An 18,108-nucleotide genomic window follows, 5' to 3' on the forward strand; every position below is an offset into this window, starting at 1 on the left:
AAACGCTTTCAATATATGAAAAATACTAAAAATCAGCTAATGATCAATATTTCAGTCGCAGTATCAGTAGTAATTACATGTTTTTTTTTCACCTGTTGCTAAATGATTCTTTCATTTTCATTTGTACATGTTGTACGCCTGTAAATATATTTTGTGCTAGTCTTTCGCAATCAATATGTTTATAATGGTATAATGTGTCTGTTTATCATAAGGTTAATGACGTTCAAGTTTATACTCCCTATTCTTGTACAAACTTTGAAATTACGACTTCTGGTAGATATGTACGGCTACAAACAAAATGCAACATATTGATAACATGGAATGGTGTCGGTACCGTGGCAGTATCCGTTCCAAAGACATATGCGGGAATTGTAACTGGTATTTGTGGTGATTGCAACGGAAAGAAAGACGATTTCAGAACAGCAACAGGTGAGGATGTTAGTCTAAAGAAAGACAAATTCGAGCTAATTGGAAAGAGCTACACAGTTCCAGGAATCTATGAAACACAGGATAACAAGTAAGCCAATCCCAAACTTACAATTTAAATTTTGCAAAGTTCCCCGTACTGGTGTAAAGGTGAAAAGTTAATGCAACTTATCCATTTTTGTAAAAGCTCTCTTTTAAGGATGTAGTCTTCTGAGGTTTCAGTCTCGTTGAAATCTCGTTCGGGAATTATTTCCAAAACATGTGATACAAGTGGAATATATCAATGAATATAAAAAATATTATAATCAAACTAAACTGTGTGAACAAATTGTGTACTTACAATAAGTAGTTTTTGATTTTCAAAATTTCAAATTTTTTAACCAATCTGGTAAGTGTCATCAGCCAAAATGTTGCGAAAATATGTGAGGGTAAAAACAAATGAGTTTTACCAAAGATATGTACATCCCATATAAATGTTTCTTTAACAAACTCTTAGATATGTATTTTTGTTAATCATTTAAAACAAAGAAGTTGAAATAATATGCCTTTTGTTGTAAAAAAAAAGAGCAAAATCCGAAATTTACAAAATTGACAGCATGGTCAATTTGACACGAAAAAGCAACAAAATAGTATAAAACTTTCTAATATAAACACCAACCTATAATTTGTTTTAAGTTAAATTTATTCAGATTGGGCCACTTCATCTTTAGTGAAAGTATGAAAAAAAGTTTAATTGTGAAATTGTAATTTTTTTCATGACAATAGCACAAAAATGGGTACAAATTGATGAAAAATGGAAAAATCATAAAAAATGGGTACTTTCAAGTGGCCTTAGCAAAAAAAGGAAGTGCACCACCATATACTTTTTTCTTCATCGGTTACTTTCTTACAGTCATATAAACATCAGACTAAGAAAAAAAAGTTTAATTCTAGAAATGTTTGGCTCCTCAGAAGTTTACATCCTTAATAAGTTATAATGTTATTTATCTGCTATTGAGGTAAACATTAAAATATACACTTTATTAATAAGATTGATATAAAGAAAAGAGAGCAAAAAAACATAGGAGTCATTTAAAAGTCATTAGTTAAATTAAAACCGACAATGCCATGGTAAAATTATAAATGACAAAAGGACAAACAACATTAAAAAAACATTACATGAAAGACAAAAGACATACCGTCCAGGCTAAAGGTAACTTATATATATATTATATTGACAAGTAGCTAAGTGGTTCTAGTAAATGTGATTTAAATGTGCTTGGATTCATTACAAACTATTGCTAACAAACAATTCAAACCTGTTATGTGTCCTTTTGTTACTTATCATTTGATTTAATTGGATATTATATGTAATAGATACTCTCATTGAATAGGAAGTAAACAAAAGAATATGGGTTGTCTTTTCCTTGCTCTTCATTAACAGAGATTCACCAAACAAACAACATAACTTACCTAAAATGCTTAAAACTTTCAAATAGATAAACTGTCTTTGCTTGATTGTAATGTGTCATATTATCATTAGCTGGACATATATGTTTAATTCTCATGTTACTTGTTAAGGTATAAAACCACTAATTCATAGCCCCATTGCTTTCTATGTTAAATTCTGCAATATCAAGCATTAATGGCTACTTTGTCTTAATTTAAAATAAAATTGCAGTCATTTCATTTCAAAACTATACCTTATCCTGACGTTTCAACATACCTTTAATTGCATATTACAGTGTACTGGTTGCCAGAAGTTTGATAATACAAAAACCGGTACTTCTGATCTGAACAACAGAGAAAATGTGCCCTTCTAGTATAATACTATATACTTCTTTGTAATTAAAAAAAAAAAACTTTCAACAAAGGTTCTACAGTAATCCCAAGTCCCCTAGCTTTCATTTGATACCAAAACTACCAAAATATTTCACCTATTGACACAGATACAGCTTTGCATAGGAACTATTTTGTTTAAAATATGTACTACTTTCTTGTATGTTCTTTCCGACCGGGCCTGAATTAGTGGTTCTATACCTATAACAGCACCAAACTTGTTATATTGACTACTGCCTTACTTAATTTCCTTCTATGATCTATTGCTAGCATAGAAAAACACATAAAGCTTTTGTCTTAAGTTCAGAAAATATCACTATATCAATGAATTCAAACGTGATATATTGACTACTGCTTTACTTAATTTCCTTCTATGATCTATTGCTAGCATAGAAAAACACATAAAGCTTTTGTCTTAAGTTCAATGAATATTACTATATCAATGAATTCAAACATGTTATAGTGACTACTGCTTTACTTAATTTCCTTCTATGATCTATTGCTAGCATAGAAAAACACATAAAGCTTTTGTCTTAAGTTCAATGAATATCACTATATCAATGAATTCAAACTTGCTATATTGACTACTGCTTTACTTAATTTCCTTCTATGATCTATTGCTAGCATAGAAAAACACATAAAGCTTTTGTCTTAAGTTCAATGAATATCACTTTATCAATGAATCCAAGCTCAAACTGGACTGGTAGTAACATATGCGTTATACATAGAAAACTCCATATGGATACTAATAATGACAGATATGAGACTTTTTCAATGTTTACCAGTTCTTATTTGTTTATATCTACTCAAATAACAATGTTCTTACCTATATGTCTTTTTTTATCAGAGATTATTCCTTGAATATATATATAGTGGTCCAAACATGAGATATAATTGATAATGTTGTCCCCTTTTTTCTACATGTTGAAAAAGTAGAGTGATTTGGTAAAAACCATACTTTTATGTAAAAACATGGATCAACAAGAACAAATTATGTATCTCACAGCTAGACAACTTGCTAAACTGATTATAAACTGCATTTCAAGTGGGATTTTGGAATTACTATATACATGATATAGGTATACACCAATTTCCTTTGGAATAAATGATACACTGAGAAGCCTAATAAAACATGAACACCCACTAGATCAATTGACTAAAAGCTATAGTTATACTATCAACCAGTCATAATATCCATGTTTCATTGGTTTCAGTGTTAGATAATGCAAAAATATAAACTTCAGGTAAAATCTTAACTGTGTGCCGGCTAAATGACCAAAAAAGGCTGAATTTGAGGGCTTTAATTTGACACCATGATCATTGTTACATAAAAAAAAAATAATGTAATATGATAACTAACAACAAATGAGACAAATTTTCATTGTAATGGATATGATTTCTAAAATTTAAATTTCACATGTCTTTCAGTAATAGGTATAAAACCACTAATTCAGAGCCCCATTGCATTCTATGCTAAATTCTGCAATTTCAAGCATTAATGGCTATTTTGTTTTAAGTTCAAATAAAGTAGCAGTCAATTCATGTCAAAACTATACCTTATCCTAACGTTTGTTGAAAAATTCAACATACCTTTAATTGCATATTAGAGCATTCTGGGTGCCGGAAGGTTGATAGTACAAAAACTGGTACTTCAGATCTGAACAACAGGGCAAATGTGCCCTCCTACTATAATTATATATACTTCTTTATAATTCAAAAGATACTTTCAACAAAGGTTCTACAGCAATCCTACGTCCCCAAGCTTTCATTTAATACCAAAACTACCCAAATATTTCACCTATTGACACAGATACAGCTAAGCGTAGGAACTATTTTGCTTACAATATGTACTACTTTCTTGTATGTACTTTCCGACCGGCCTGAATTAGTGGTTCTATTCCTTTAAAAAAATACTTTTGGGAAAAAAGAGAGCATTTAGAGATCTTTCTCTTCTTTGTGACGATTTGTTATTTTTGAAGATATCCTTTTGTCGATTTTAAATGTTCTTTATGTGTTTTTTTTTATTATATTAAAACAAAATGAGATTTAATAGTTCCTAGGGTTAAACTGATAAATCATCGAATGATATTGCAGGTGCGTAGTTGTTCCTATAATAGAAGAACCATGTTCTGCAGACCAGTCCAGTAAAGCCGCTGACGATAAATACTGTGGTTTATTGAATCCGAAAAATGTAAAAAGCCCATTCATGTCTTGTGCGAACAAAGATATGGATATGGCCAAGGATTTATATGAGTCCTGTCTATATAATTACTGTAGTATAGAAGGATCACCTGAACTCGAGCAATCTATTTGTGAGTCTTTGGAGGGATATGAAGAACAATGCGAAGACATGGGTTTATCAATAACTTGGCGGAAAAGGGATATTTGTCGTATGTATACAAATTCACAAATATCTTAATACTTTTTTCGTTCCTTCATCTCATTCGACATATTACTACATATTTTCATGAGACGACATGAGGAAATTAGTCTTAATGACGTTACAAACGTACAGAAAAGTGTATTTTTTTCATCAAAATACTGAAACCCAAAAGCATTTCATTCACCTTCCAAGAAGACCTGTCGATTTATGCTTAGTGTATATGAGTACAAATTGACCAAATAGTGTAAACCAACTACTACTTACGAGCGATTAATGTTCGCGACTTTTGCAAGTAGAAAAATAACGCGAATATAAATCGTCGCAAATATGTTAAACTTCGATCTTCTCTTATGATAATACATGACATTTAATGAAATTAAAACATCGCTAAAAATAAATCGCCGCGAAGTCGAATTGAAATGGCAAAACGCGAAATTAAGTATCCGCGAAAATAAGTTGGTTTACAAAATATATTATATGTTGTATTGATGAACGGTATTCAAGTTGTTTAATGCAATGATTATTTATCAATTAAGGAGAAAGTGATGATGTTTCTTCAAGTAATTGTTTTATTTTCTTTTTTTTTTCTACACAATTTGTTTTCAGAAGGGAAGTGAAAAAATATTGAAAATTAGTTACTTATTTAAACGTCGATATAAATTGTAAAAAATTGTGCCAGGTAGTGTGCAACATTCCAATGATAATATAGTTTTTCGATTCTGAAGACCTGAATCGAGATAAAAATATAACATTTCAGTCAAAAAAGATAAATAAAGGCAACAGTAGTATACCGCTGTTCGAAACTCATAAATCGATAGAGATAAAAACAAATCCGGGTTACAAACTAAAACTGAGAGAAACGCATCAAATATAAGAGGAGAACAACGACACAACAAAAACACATCATTAAATTGTAACACACACAGAAACGAACTATAATATAACAATGGCCATTTTTCTGACTTGGTACAGGACATTTTAAGAAAAAAATGGTGGGTTGAACCTGGTTTTGTGGCATGCCAAACCTCCCGATTTTATGGCAATGTTACATATAACATTAAAATGACAACATTAAAATAGTCATTTTCCTATTTTAGCACTCACATGTCCAGATAACATGGAATATACTACTTCTGGGAGTGGATGTCCAGCAACTTGTGTGGACCCAGATGCTCCATTAACATGCAGATTACCAAATACAGAAGGTTGTCAATGTAAAGAAGGATTTCTCCTGAGTGGAAATGAATGTGTGCCCAAAGAACAATGTGGATGTCGTGGACCAGAAGGAGAATACTATCCCGTATGTATACACATATATTTATGTATTGCGATTAATTTTTGATAAAGCAAACATTCATCAAAGATAAATGGCTTATCATTCAATATGCTAGACGGTTTTTTTCTCAACACCAGATTCATAAATAGCCCTGATATCAAAATGTGTGTAATTTAAAAAAAATCAATTACGATGAAGAAGAGCATTAAAAAGCAAAATTTGCTTCGCCGATTTATAATTTGGGGTGTAAATATCCTAGTGCTTTCAAATGATTTGAGAATTTTATGACTGGTTAACTATTAGAAGTGATAACATTAGTGAGATGCCTTTTCAGGCTCCCAATTAAGAGGAGTATGTCTGCCTTTCTCTTTGTGAATTTATGAACGGGAAAACATGGTCAATAAAACGGAAACAGTGCAAAGTAACATTTAAGTATACCAAAAATTTTTTAACATGCTGGAACTAATACTGTTTACTTTCGTTGAATCAATTCATGTTAAAGTTTAAGGCACGTTTAATTCTCGTTTGGAAGGAATTAAGACCTGAAATAATCAAAATACCGAATAAAACCTCGTCTGTTCAAATGTATTAATATTACAAAGCATATAATTTATGATACTTCTTACAAGTTGCTTTAAATTTAGTATCACAGAAGATTAACAGAAGTTTTCGAATCTTCATGTGATTTGATACGCCAAAGCTTCTCAAAATAGATATTTCACTATAAGGTTATACACTATATAAAACTGCCACCCCAGCCCAGCCCCCCCCCCCCCCCCCCCCCCCCCCCCCCCCCCCCCCCCCCCGGCAAAGTAGCAATGTATGTATGAGGGGAAATATCGCATCACTAATTGCTTGATTATTAAAATATATCTGTCTTGCAATTTTACAATCTGCTTACACTTTACACTGTGGACTATTAGACATTTTAACGAGTGTACGCAATTGGGTTTTCAATGCATGTTCTTAACCTCATTCTTGATTTTGACTTTCACCTATTTTGATTCGAGCTTCGGTTCAAAATATTGTGTAGAAATATCCGCTTGTGGTGTACTTAATCAAAAGCTCGAATTTTTTTTTATAGTTTTCACATGTGCCTGACGTATAATAAAATCATGTGACAGAGTATGCATACATAAAAAAATACTGCATTCCCTGGTCTTCAAAGTGCATAAAACTTCGAATGTTTCCAAAACAATATCTTCTGTTTATACCTTGTCAGGCAATTATAACATAAATCCGATGATCTTTTACGTTTTTCACCTGATAACATTAAACATACATGACATGAAGTTTGTTACTGCCTCTCTTTGTTAACAAAATCAAAATTGTTTAGGACAGGGCCATATCTTTCAAACTCTTAAACGGCCATTACTTAAAACAATTAGAACTTTATAGTTTTAAAGTCTGCTTCTTGAAAGTTAATTGTATAGGAAAGGGACTTATATTTACGATAACATCTAACTAATAAGCTTGAATCTTAATTAATATTTTAAGAACTAAACAGAACCTGACATCAAGCAAAGAAGATGTGCAGTACGGGTTAATAAACCAGCAAAGTCAACATTCAAAAACTACCTACAAATAAGCATACTGTATTCAGCAATATACAATATATTTGGGTCTATCTAGTAACAAACACACTTAGAGTTTTAAAGATCTGCCATCAAAACCAAATTCCATTAAGTACAACATACTAGTTATCAAGCTATGCCCGAACAAAACCACCAGCATTTTGTATGACTCGACCCACATTGTATGGTGACCTTTGTCAAAACTGTTTCATAGGAGTATTATCAACATTTTGTTCTATTCATATATTAAGTAAATGTAGAGGGAACGTTAATTTTGTAAAACATTATTTTGTTTCCATCAAACTGACAAATAATTTTTGGTACTAAAAAGCTGATAATATTTCCATTCATAAAGATTTTCTGGTTGTCAACTTACTTAAATTAATTTTTTCTTAGCTTGGAAAGCAATTAACTTCATCAGACTGCACAATTGTAACCAAGTGTTCCAGAGAAAACGGGAAACCAACTTTGACAGTTGTTAAACAACAAATTTGTCATCAAAATGCTAAATGTCGTCTCCGAAGAGGTCAATATAGATGTATATGTAAAAAGAAGTTCAAGGGAAATGGTGTAGATGTTTGCACTCGTAAGTACATTAGCTGTTTTATATAGTGATTTTGTCTTGCACTTCTGTCATAACAAAGGGTATGGTGATGGCAGAACCTTCAATTGAAATATGTTTTTTGTAATTGCCCTATAATTTATATTTAAACTTACTCAGATAAGGCTGACTTTTGACCTTAGACGGTTTTGACTGGTGTGTATTGAACTTAATATTTTACTCCATCATGCAAAGTTGACCTTGGAGGAATTTGTCTATTCTTATAGATCTCACTTGGTCATATAGTTCCTAAAGGTTCTACCTATCTATACAATGTTGGTTTATAAAAAAAGAGTTTGAGCGTTCAAGATGAGGATCAATTCTGAAACGCGCTTTGGACACACGAAATGTATCAAAAGTTAATTTCTTTTGCCAGTATGTCCCATTACTTTACATTGAAAACATTTTTAAGGTAGCTTTTTTAAAGTTTTTCGTAACAAACATTCGATATACCCAAGCCCTATTGAACTTTGTCAATATTTGATAGAGTAAAGTAAACAAAACAAAAATAAAACAATCTAGTTATTATTTTTACGGAGTTAATTGATGTGTAAAATAAGCCCACATAAGTACACATACAAAACAAAATCGTTAAATATACCATAGTACATACCATTTCAATAAAATGATCTTGAAATTATAATTAAGGATGTACTTAGGTCAGGTTTAGGAATTTTTGTCAGATGTTCGGACTCCTTGGTTTTTTTCCTTCGGTACAGGGTAAAATAGTTTGACCAATGACACATATTTGTCTTTTCATATAAGACTTCAATAGCTCATAAAAGGTCTTTTACCAAAATTTAAGCAGATCTTAAATTTCTTTTCCTTCGATTTAACACCAAAATAACACCGATGAAAATAGAAGTTAAAAGCCCGAGACAGCCTTTTCCCGCCATTTAAACAAATTTAAATATCTTGAAAAGGAGCTCCATGACCTATCAATATGTTTAGCTTATTTTGTTCTTTAACTAAAGCTCTTCTAAGTTAAAGTATCAATTTTAAATCCTAGATTTTTTTTTAATTTCACCTAACTACATCCTTAAAATCAAATGAACTTTTTCGCATAAGTCATAAGTAAAACTCGGGAAGTCATGAATTCAGGCAACAGTAGTTGTTTTCCGATAATCAAATCTCGTAAATCGAATACAATCAAGAAAATCAAGGTAAGAAACAAAACTGGGATCGCATGAACTCCAAAAGGATTGAGACCGGTTAGTCGTCGGGGAATAACCAAATTGGAGCTGTAGTATCATTATAATAGAATAATTGTAAAATTAATTATTAATCAGAAAGGAGAAGGTCCGGTAATAGCTAGTTTTGGCCTGAAATTTGAAGTATTTCTGATAACAGATTTTTGACTTTTTTAAATCAAAAAGTGTTTTCTTCAGTCAATTCAATTAGTTTATGTATTAGATTTTGTCATTAAACACGCTTCCAGCTTGAATATAAAAATAATTTATCAAATATGCCATAAAACGTCATTTTTCAGATGGTTTTTGTCTAGAATATAAACGGCCACATACATGTTATGTGTTATCATCAAATACAACATATATTTAAATATTAAGACTGAATACAAGTGCGGTCACTTCCATTTTAGACAAAAACTGTCTACATATTAGCACAAATGCTAAAATTGTGAAGATTAAAGTAATTTTTCATCAATTAATGATGCTAGTACCTGATGCATGTGCATTGTATTGTCAAAAAAGTCAATATTTATGTAACAAAAATATTCTACTTTCCAAATATTAGCTAAAGGTTTAAATTCTTAACAAATTCGTAAAAATGCTATATTTTTGGGCCAAAAAAAAAAGAGTCTTACCGGGCCAACTTCTTGATGTGTAATAAGTAAACAAAGTGGGGTTGTTTCTACAGAATAAGTACAAGAGATGGTTAAAACATGGATTTTCCAAAACAATCAACAAAGTTGTGATAGCTTCTATAACACTTTTACTTCAAATTTATAAAAATGTGTCTTAACTTAGTTGCATAATTTTTTTAAGTTAATCTATTTATTGCATTAGTAATAGCTGGTATATCTGATCAACGCTGAAATTTGTAATCCAATTTTGAATAAAAATGCAATCTGAAATATCTTATCAACTTTGAGATGTTAAATCTGTAACATGTGATGCGGGGTGTTAATTTTAAAGAGTATTTGTTGGAAAGCAATTTGTTACTTTCGTTACCCTATTACATAATAAAATCCAACGGTATTTTAACGATGTTTAAATCTCATGAATGGAATCAATTTTAATGAAAAATAAAGGTAACAAAATGTGTAGACCAAAAGGTATATGTATATCTAAATTTTAAGTTAAATCGTGTTTTGAAGATCAGTTGGACAGGATCCATTTCAGCATGTGTATATTTCTTTGAACTATTTGTGAGACTTTCTTTGAACACATCATAATGAACTACGATCGAATTCAATAAATAGTCAACACCCGTTGTCTTTGTAGAATTTTCCTATTTTTTTTCTTTTTATTATTATTTCTATTTGGACGGGGACAGGAGTTGGTCCTTAAATGTTTTTGGTCTAAATACATCACAAGAGTAGTATTCAATATGATATGCAGATTTATTTTTGGGTGTGATTGTTACCCAGTAAACGATACGGATCCTTGCAGATATGAATGTCATATAGTGACATGAATCTGCACACATTTCCTTAGAGTTAGCGATACATAACATTTTTTTTACTGGTTCATTGATATGTTTACAAAATAATCATATTTAATATTTTAGGCAATGTGAACGAACTTTAATACATTTCTTTTTAAATTATCTTTATCAAACTTTTAGGAAAAATATGTATCAAATATATAAATGGGATTATTCTTCGAAATTGAAATTAGAATAAAGTGTATTTATTTTTTTTATACAAAGCACCTGAAGATCAAGAGAATGTTGATGGTGAGTATTTTCTCCAAATTAAGTCAAAATAAATTCATTATAAATTAATATAGTAGTTTTATATAATGGTATCTTTTTTACTCAAGAGCTGCGTATTTCGACATAATTTTGTGGCATATACACACAACTTTATTTTATAATTATAAATCTATTCATTTAAACTTTGAAATATGCAAGAGTTACTTTCATTCGTATACACTTTAAAACAACTTCAAGAAAATGAATGCAGCTTTTGAACATGTAATGTTGAAACTAATTCATACTATATTCAAAATATTATTTTTAACGTCCAGTAATAGAACTTCATGCATCGTCCTTTACGAGTACAAGATTTCTCGTTTGAATTCGATTTACCTTTGTCATTTCGGGGCCTTTAATAGCTTTCTATGTGGTATATGTGTTGATCATTGTGGAAAACCTAAAGTAGCTAACGTCTACTTCATTTTAAGAGTTGTCTTATTGGTAATCATACCACTTCCTTTTAGATTAGCTTGTTATAAAAATCGATACGCATATGTTGTCTGAAGAATGACAAAGCGATTATCAGGATTGTGATGCTTGGGAAAATTCCATTTTCAGTTAACAAAAATATAAATGAAATCGATCAATTGTTGAAGACAACCTTAAAGTGTGTTGTTCTATTAACGTCATTTGCTTTGTCGTTGAATTGCAGGCTCAATGACGTATAAACCACATCTCAATTTATTCATAAATATTTCAGAATGTCGAAAATCCACAAAGGGTACGGAATACAAAGGTCGAATTAGTTTGACACAAACTGGGCGTACCTGTCAGCATTGGAAACGGCAATATCCACACAAACACGTGTTTAGCAAGCTTAAAACGAAACATAATTACTGTAGAAATCCTAACAACAGCGGACAACCATGGTGTTATACAATAGATCCAACCAAACGTTGGGAATATTGTAAGATACCTATGTGTGGTGAGTTTACTTGCTTTAACTTGTGTTAATTTTAAATCATCGCATTACATGTATAGAAGTCGAAATATAGGAATCATGATATTGTTCTTTGTTTTTTTGTTTTTTTTAAATAAATTAAAAAACACTTAACTGCTTTATCTTTATTTAGTAGCAAACACTACTTTATTTGCTTTGTTCACTTATTGTTAAGGAATAGCAGTGCACAGCATTTACTTTTTATTCTGTAATTTTATTAAAATAATAAGAGTAAATTATTCAGATACTTTTGTTATACACTAGTGTCTAAAATGAAAAGTTCAATACAAAATATTTGATTTGTCTAATACACAAACATTACCGTTGTTTTTTTCCGCATTAAATTTTAAGGTATCTGCAACTTTTCGTTCCAAATATATTCATAGACAGGAATAATTCGGGATTCCGTATTTGATTTGCTAAACAGTATTCGTTTTTCGATAATTTATTTGTCATCCGTGCTGCTCCATTCAATGCGCTCAATGTTCACACGTGCGTATACTGGATATAAAAAGAACATTATTAATAGATGTCAATATGCCTTCCTGTGGACTATTACGTAACATTTTAAGATTGCAAACTGAAATACGATTTAGCAGGTTGGACTAAGCAAAACCGTTTTTTTTTATCGCATTTCGAATGTTTTGCATGTACATGTATCATTTACAAGTGGATGTAAAACAAACGTCATTCAATTGATTAAGAACCATACAACATAGTTTGTTTTTATAGTGATTAAGATTATATATTCTGTATCCATATTTTTTACTTTTTTACCTATTATGTCTGTTTGTTTTGCTCACACATTGCTGTCAATATAATGGAATTCAAAGCGACTGTCATACAATGGAGAGGTTTAGCTAGCTATAAAACCATTTTCTACCTAAGGAAATGCCTGTACCAAGTCATGAATATGTTTTCCATTCGTTAGATGTGATTGAGCTTTTGATTTTTATTAAGGACTTTCCGTTTTGAATTTCCCTTGTACTCCGGTATTTTTGTTATTTTACTTTTGACCTAGCAATACATAGTTACATGAAACTAATTGCATTGTAAAACATTACTATATCAATCAAATACAGAAAAAAATAACCGCTTTATATATTTTCTTTTTATAATTAGAGTTTTTTTTTTCTTCTTTGCAGATTTCATATCGTTATGAGGACTGAAAAGAATTCGAGGCATAGTGCATTCTCAATAAGTGTGTGCTAAGCTTTAACTATATCATCATATCATAAAATAAAATTGCAGATATTATTTTTCTATATTCATTCATCTAGAATTATAACAAAATAGTTCGAAAGATTTAAGCATACGAATTGTAATGATAGATTATGCATCTAGCTTTTAGACATGGATACAACAATAGATTGAATTTTTAGTATTTAGAAATAAAGTAATGTGGTATGATTGCCGATGAGAAAACTATCCACCATATGCCAAATTACATGAATACAAGGAACTATAGGACACCGTAAAGTCGTCAACAATGAACAAGATAAATACCGTATAGTTAGCTATAAAAAGCTCCGACATGACAACAAGTAAAACATTTCAAACGAGATATCCAACGTTCTGAATTACGACAAAACAATACACGAATAACAAATATGACTAACAGCAACATATGGCAATGACTGTTTTAACTAAAGAATGTGACGGGATTAAACATGTTTGGAAGCGCTCAACCTTCCCCTAACCTTGGACAGTGGTGTTGGAACAACACATTATTAGAACAAACTGTAAAAGTCAGTTTTGAAATTACTTGACTCATCCGATTTGCACGAAATTCGAAGGAATTACTTGTTACATTAACACAAAAGACACAAAGTACCGAGGTGCGTGTATGTATCGTGTGTTTGTGACATATACAAGAACAAGTCAAAGTTTTCAGACTTAACGCAGTAACATTCGAAAGGGACACAATAGTTCCTAGTTATTCCGTGTTAATTCGTTTTTTTATACGCCCGTTTACGAGATGTATTATGGTATACCGTTGTCCGTCTGTTCGACCGTCGTACCGTCTGTCCCTCCGTCTGTCCGTCCGTCTGTCCGTCCGTCGTCAACATGTTGGACAATAACTCAAAAACACTTTAACCAATTTGCATGAAATTTTGGTGAATTGTTTATATCTATTTAAGTAAGCTTTCTTTAAATTTTTATAAATTTTGGATTTTACTTTTCCGAGTTGTTGGGTTTTATTCATCAAAAAGGGGGATTTTTTAGTTTTCGGACAATAACTCATAAGCTTTAAGCAGTTTTCATGAAACTTTGGTGAATTGTTTATATCTATTGACGTAAGCTCCCTTTTGATTTTTATTAATTTTAGATTTTACGTTTCCGAGATATGCAATTTTATTCATAAAAAGGGGGGATTTTCCAGTTTTCGGACAATAACTCAAAAGTGCTTTGAGCAGTTTTCATGAAACTTTGATGACTGGTTTATATCTATTAAAATTACCGCCCTTTAGTTTTTTTGTTTTTTTTTTTATAAATTTCTGATATGCCATTGAGGAGTTATAGAACTTTATTCTTTGAAAAAGTGACGAGCGTATCATGCTGTCATGGCGCAGCTCTTGATTTTCTTCTGTTTTACAAATATGCTTTACCCCTGTGAGTTTGACATGGGTAATGAATGGACTTTTTGATGTTATAATTAATACAGTAAAGTTTTGTTAAACATTGCATATGCTTATAATAGCTTCTGCTAAAGACATAGTTTAACCCCGCCACATTCTGTATGTGCCTGTGACAAGTCAGGAGTCTGTTATTCAGTGGTTGTAGATTGTTGCTGTATATCATATTTGATTTTCCTTCATTGTTTTTCACATAAATTTATCAGGCCGTTATTTTTTTTGTTTGAAATGTTAAAAAAATACATTTTGTCATTTCAGGGCCGTGTATAGCTGACTATGCGTTATGTGTTTTCCTCATTGTTGAAAGCCGTACGGTGACGTATAGTTGTTAACTGCTATGTCACTTGATCTCTTGTGGAGAGTTTTCTCATTGGCAATCATACCACATCCTCTTATTCTTATATGGTGTACTCACGATTATGTTGTGTTTCGCATTGATCATGTTGATTATGCAAAATAGTAACCTTGGTTTAAGACAAACTGTTTTCCCCCGAATATTATGAAGAAAATAAAAAAGGGGGCATGATTGTTATTGACATGACTAATCTCAATGACGTAGATGTAAGCAGCTATTCTTCCCTGTACGGCCTTCAATCATATTGAAATCCCATATAAATCAATTTTTAATTTATGGGAGGTGCTATGTCTTCAGATGAGTCTATTACTTCGAATATATATTCTTTGAATTATAACATGAAAATAAAGTAAAAAATTAAATTCTGACAAAAAATCAGATTACGCATTCTATATTTGTAGATATGAAAATAATACTATCTGTCTCCATGTAATGTAAAGGAATAAATCATTGTCTAGAAATTTCAGACACAAACAAAAATCACTATAAAATAATAGTTGTAATAAAGAAAATAGCTCTCTTACTACGTGTTCAACATTGGCAGAAGCAGTCTAATTCTTTCAAAATGGTGTGCATAAACCTACAACTATTAGCCTACAAGGAATGCAAATGTCGTAAGAGTAATATACAGGGAAACAAACCTCGACAGTTCAGTTACCAACAGAGTGCCTACTAGCTAGCATACTTGAGGACTGCTGTTTACGGTACACATAATACAGATGTTTACAAATTTACAATCAATATGGACTCGATGGATATGTGATCAACCTGTTTTCGTCTATAAAAAGTTTACACTTTGCCAGACTTATTGTATCTTACTTTTTCTGTTTTTCTAGAAGTTTCACTGATTTATTTTAACAAATTTTGGTTTTATCTCATTAAGCCTTTTCTTCATCATGTTCATCTTATCTTGGTGTTTAGTTTATATACTGTTATAAGTTTGGATTTCTTAAAAGATTCATGAATTAAAAGAAAATGGGAGAAATTGTCAATTAATCATGTATTCATACATAATGATGATAAACAAATATTCCTAAACAGTTAGGTTTTTATCATTATAGAGCTCACTTTTTATTAGAAATACAGCTTCCACCATCTCTATGATAAATACACAACAAAGGTTTATGCTTTGTTCACATATCTTGATTCTTTGATAAGTTAGAACATAATATATTACAATTTGGTGCTTGAAATATACATATAAAAAAGAAGATGTGGTATGATTGCCAATGAGACAACTCTCCACAAGAGACCAAATGACACAGAAATTAACAATTATAGGTCACCGTACGGCCTTCAACAATGAGCAAAGCCCATACCGCACAGTCAGCTATAAAAGACCACGAAATGACAATGTAAAACAATTCAAACGAGAAAACTAACGGCCTAATTTATGTACAAAAAATGAACGAAAAACAAATATGTAACACATAAACAAACGACAACCACTGAATTACAGGCTCTTGACTTGGAACAGACACATACATACAGAATGTGGCGGGGTTAAACACGTTAGCGGGATCCCAACCCTCTCCCTAACCTGGGACAGTTTTCTGTACAGTATAGAAAATCATCTTGCAAAGAATAAGACTGAAGTTTGTTTTTAAGAAAATCTATTATTTACTGTTTCTCCGACAGCACGAAGCATTTATGAGTAAGGAGAAAGACTGGGTGGTTCTGAGTCGGAATAATGTGTCTTGGTAAAGTAGCATGATTTCAATTTGAATGCTACCTTGTGAACTTGGATGTTTAACAAATCCGGTTCAGCGTGTCAACCAAGTACAATGCGAGGTCATATAATTATTCATATATCACATTAACATGTTCTCATCTGATATGTATTACTGGTTTTTAACTGGACGTTAGACATCAATTTAATCATCAGAATCATATTTTATGTTGTGGAGTTTGTGCTACAATTCCCGATATTTTACAAAGGGTAAATTAGTTATAGTGGTGGAATCTGTTTCTCTTATGATTTTTATTCTTCCTTTTCAAAGATTTGCAGAAAGCTGTGTTTTTTTTTTATATATGTGACGTATTCAGGCATGGTCGTCTTTTTTCATGACGTTACAATAGGAAATTCAGAAGAAACCAAGAAAACTTGACATCATAATTAAATCTCGACCATATTTGCCGAGAACAGATATTTCACAATCGGTTGGGAAATGTGAAAATAGAAAAAAAGAATAGAGAAAGGATCTTTCCTACTTGCATGAATAAAGGGTATATTCTAATTTTAAAAATAGGAAAGTATGGTATGATTGCTAATGACACAAATCTTCACAAGAGACAAAATGGCATAGAACTTAACAAAGATTATAGTTCACTGTACGGCCTTCAACAATGAGCAAGATCCATACCGCATAGTCAGTTAACTCATTAATCAATTTGTTTATTTATATTCAATCCATTTAAACCGCCTAGGTTGACTCGTGGTATCGTAATAGCATCAAGTGCGAAAAGTCTTGGGTTGAAACCCCGGCCTGGTCAAAGCAAAGACTTTCAAATTAGTATGTTGCTTCGCCGCTAAGAATAGCATTACGGAGTAAGAGAAAAGACGATCGACTCAAAGTCAGAATTATGTGTCTTCCTGCTGGCTGTTACCTCTAGAAAAAATCCCGCCCCCCTTTTTTTCCCGAATGTGACCTACCGAATTAGACTTATCAACGGGTTTGTACCAACATACTAACATGAGCAACACGACGGTTGCCACATGTAGAGCAGGATCTGCCTACCCTTCCGGAGCACCTAAGATCAACACTCAGTCTTTTTTTTCTATGTTGAGTTTTGTGTACTGTTGTTTGTTTGTAACATGTTCTCGTCCTGATTGATGATGACGACGACGACGATGAAGATGATTCTGCTGCTGCTGCTGCTGCTGCTGCTGCTGCTGATGATGATGATGATGATGATGATGATGATGATGATGATGATGATGATGATGATGATGATGATGATGATGATGATGATGATGATGATGATGATGATGATGATGATGATGATGATGATGATGATGATGATGATGATGATGATGATGATGATGATGATGATGATGATGATGAAACTGATGATCATGATGATGATGACGACGACGATGTTGAAGACTTTCGGCAAATAAATATGCATATTATCATATTAATACAACCCTGCATTCCG

The 18,108-nt window shown here is 31.7% G+C and overlaps 1 protein-coding gene across 1 annotated transcript in view; it reads left to right on the forward strand.

Annotated features, from left to right (window-relative positions):
- The window catches only part of LOC127699933 (zonadhesin-like), a 36,430-nt gene extending 23,310 nt beyond the window's left edge, over positions 1-13,120 (forward strand). The window contains exons 12-17 of the mRNA XM_052203311.1: positions 213-517; positions 4,339-4,634; positions 5,725-5,927; positions 7,874-8,063; positions 10,971-10,997; positions 13,104-13,120. Coding sequence (XP_052059271.1) covers positions 213-517; positions 4,339-4,634; positions 5,725-5,927; positions 7,874-8,063; positions 10,971-10,997; positions 13,104-13,120 — 1,038 coding nt within the window. The remainder of the gene's footprint in view (positions 1-212; positions 518-4,338; positions 4,635-5,724; positions 5,928-7,873; positions 8,064-10,970; positions 10,998-13,103) is intronic.
- The last annotated feature ends 4,988 nt before the right edge of the window (positions 13,121-18,108 follow it).

Source organism: Mytilus californianus, unplaced genomic scaffold (genome assembly GCF_021869535.1).
Source record: "Mytilus californianus isolate M0D057914Y unplaced genomic scaffold, xbMytCali1.0.p SCAF_44, whole genome shotgun sequence".
In the NCBI taxonomy this organism is placed as follows: Eukaryota; Metazoa; Mollusca; class Bivalvia; order Mytilida; family Mytilidae; genus Mytilus; species Mytilus californianus.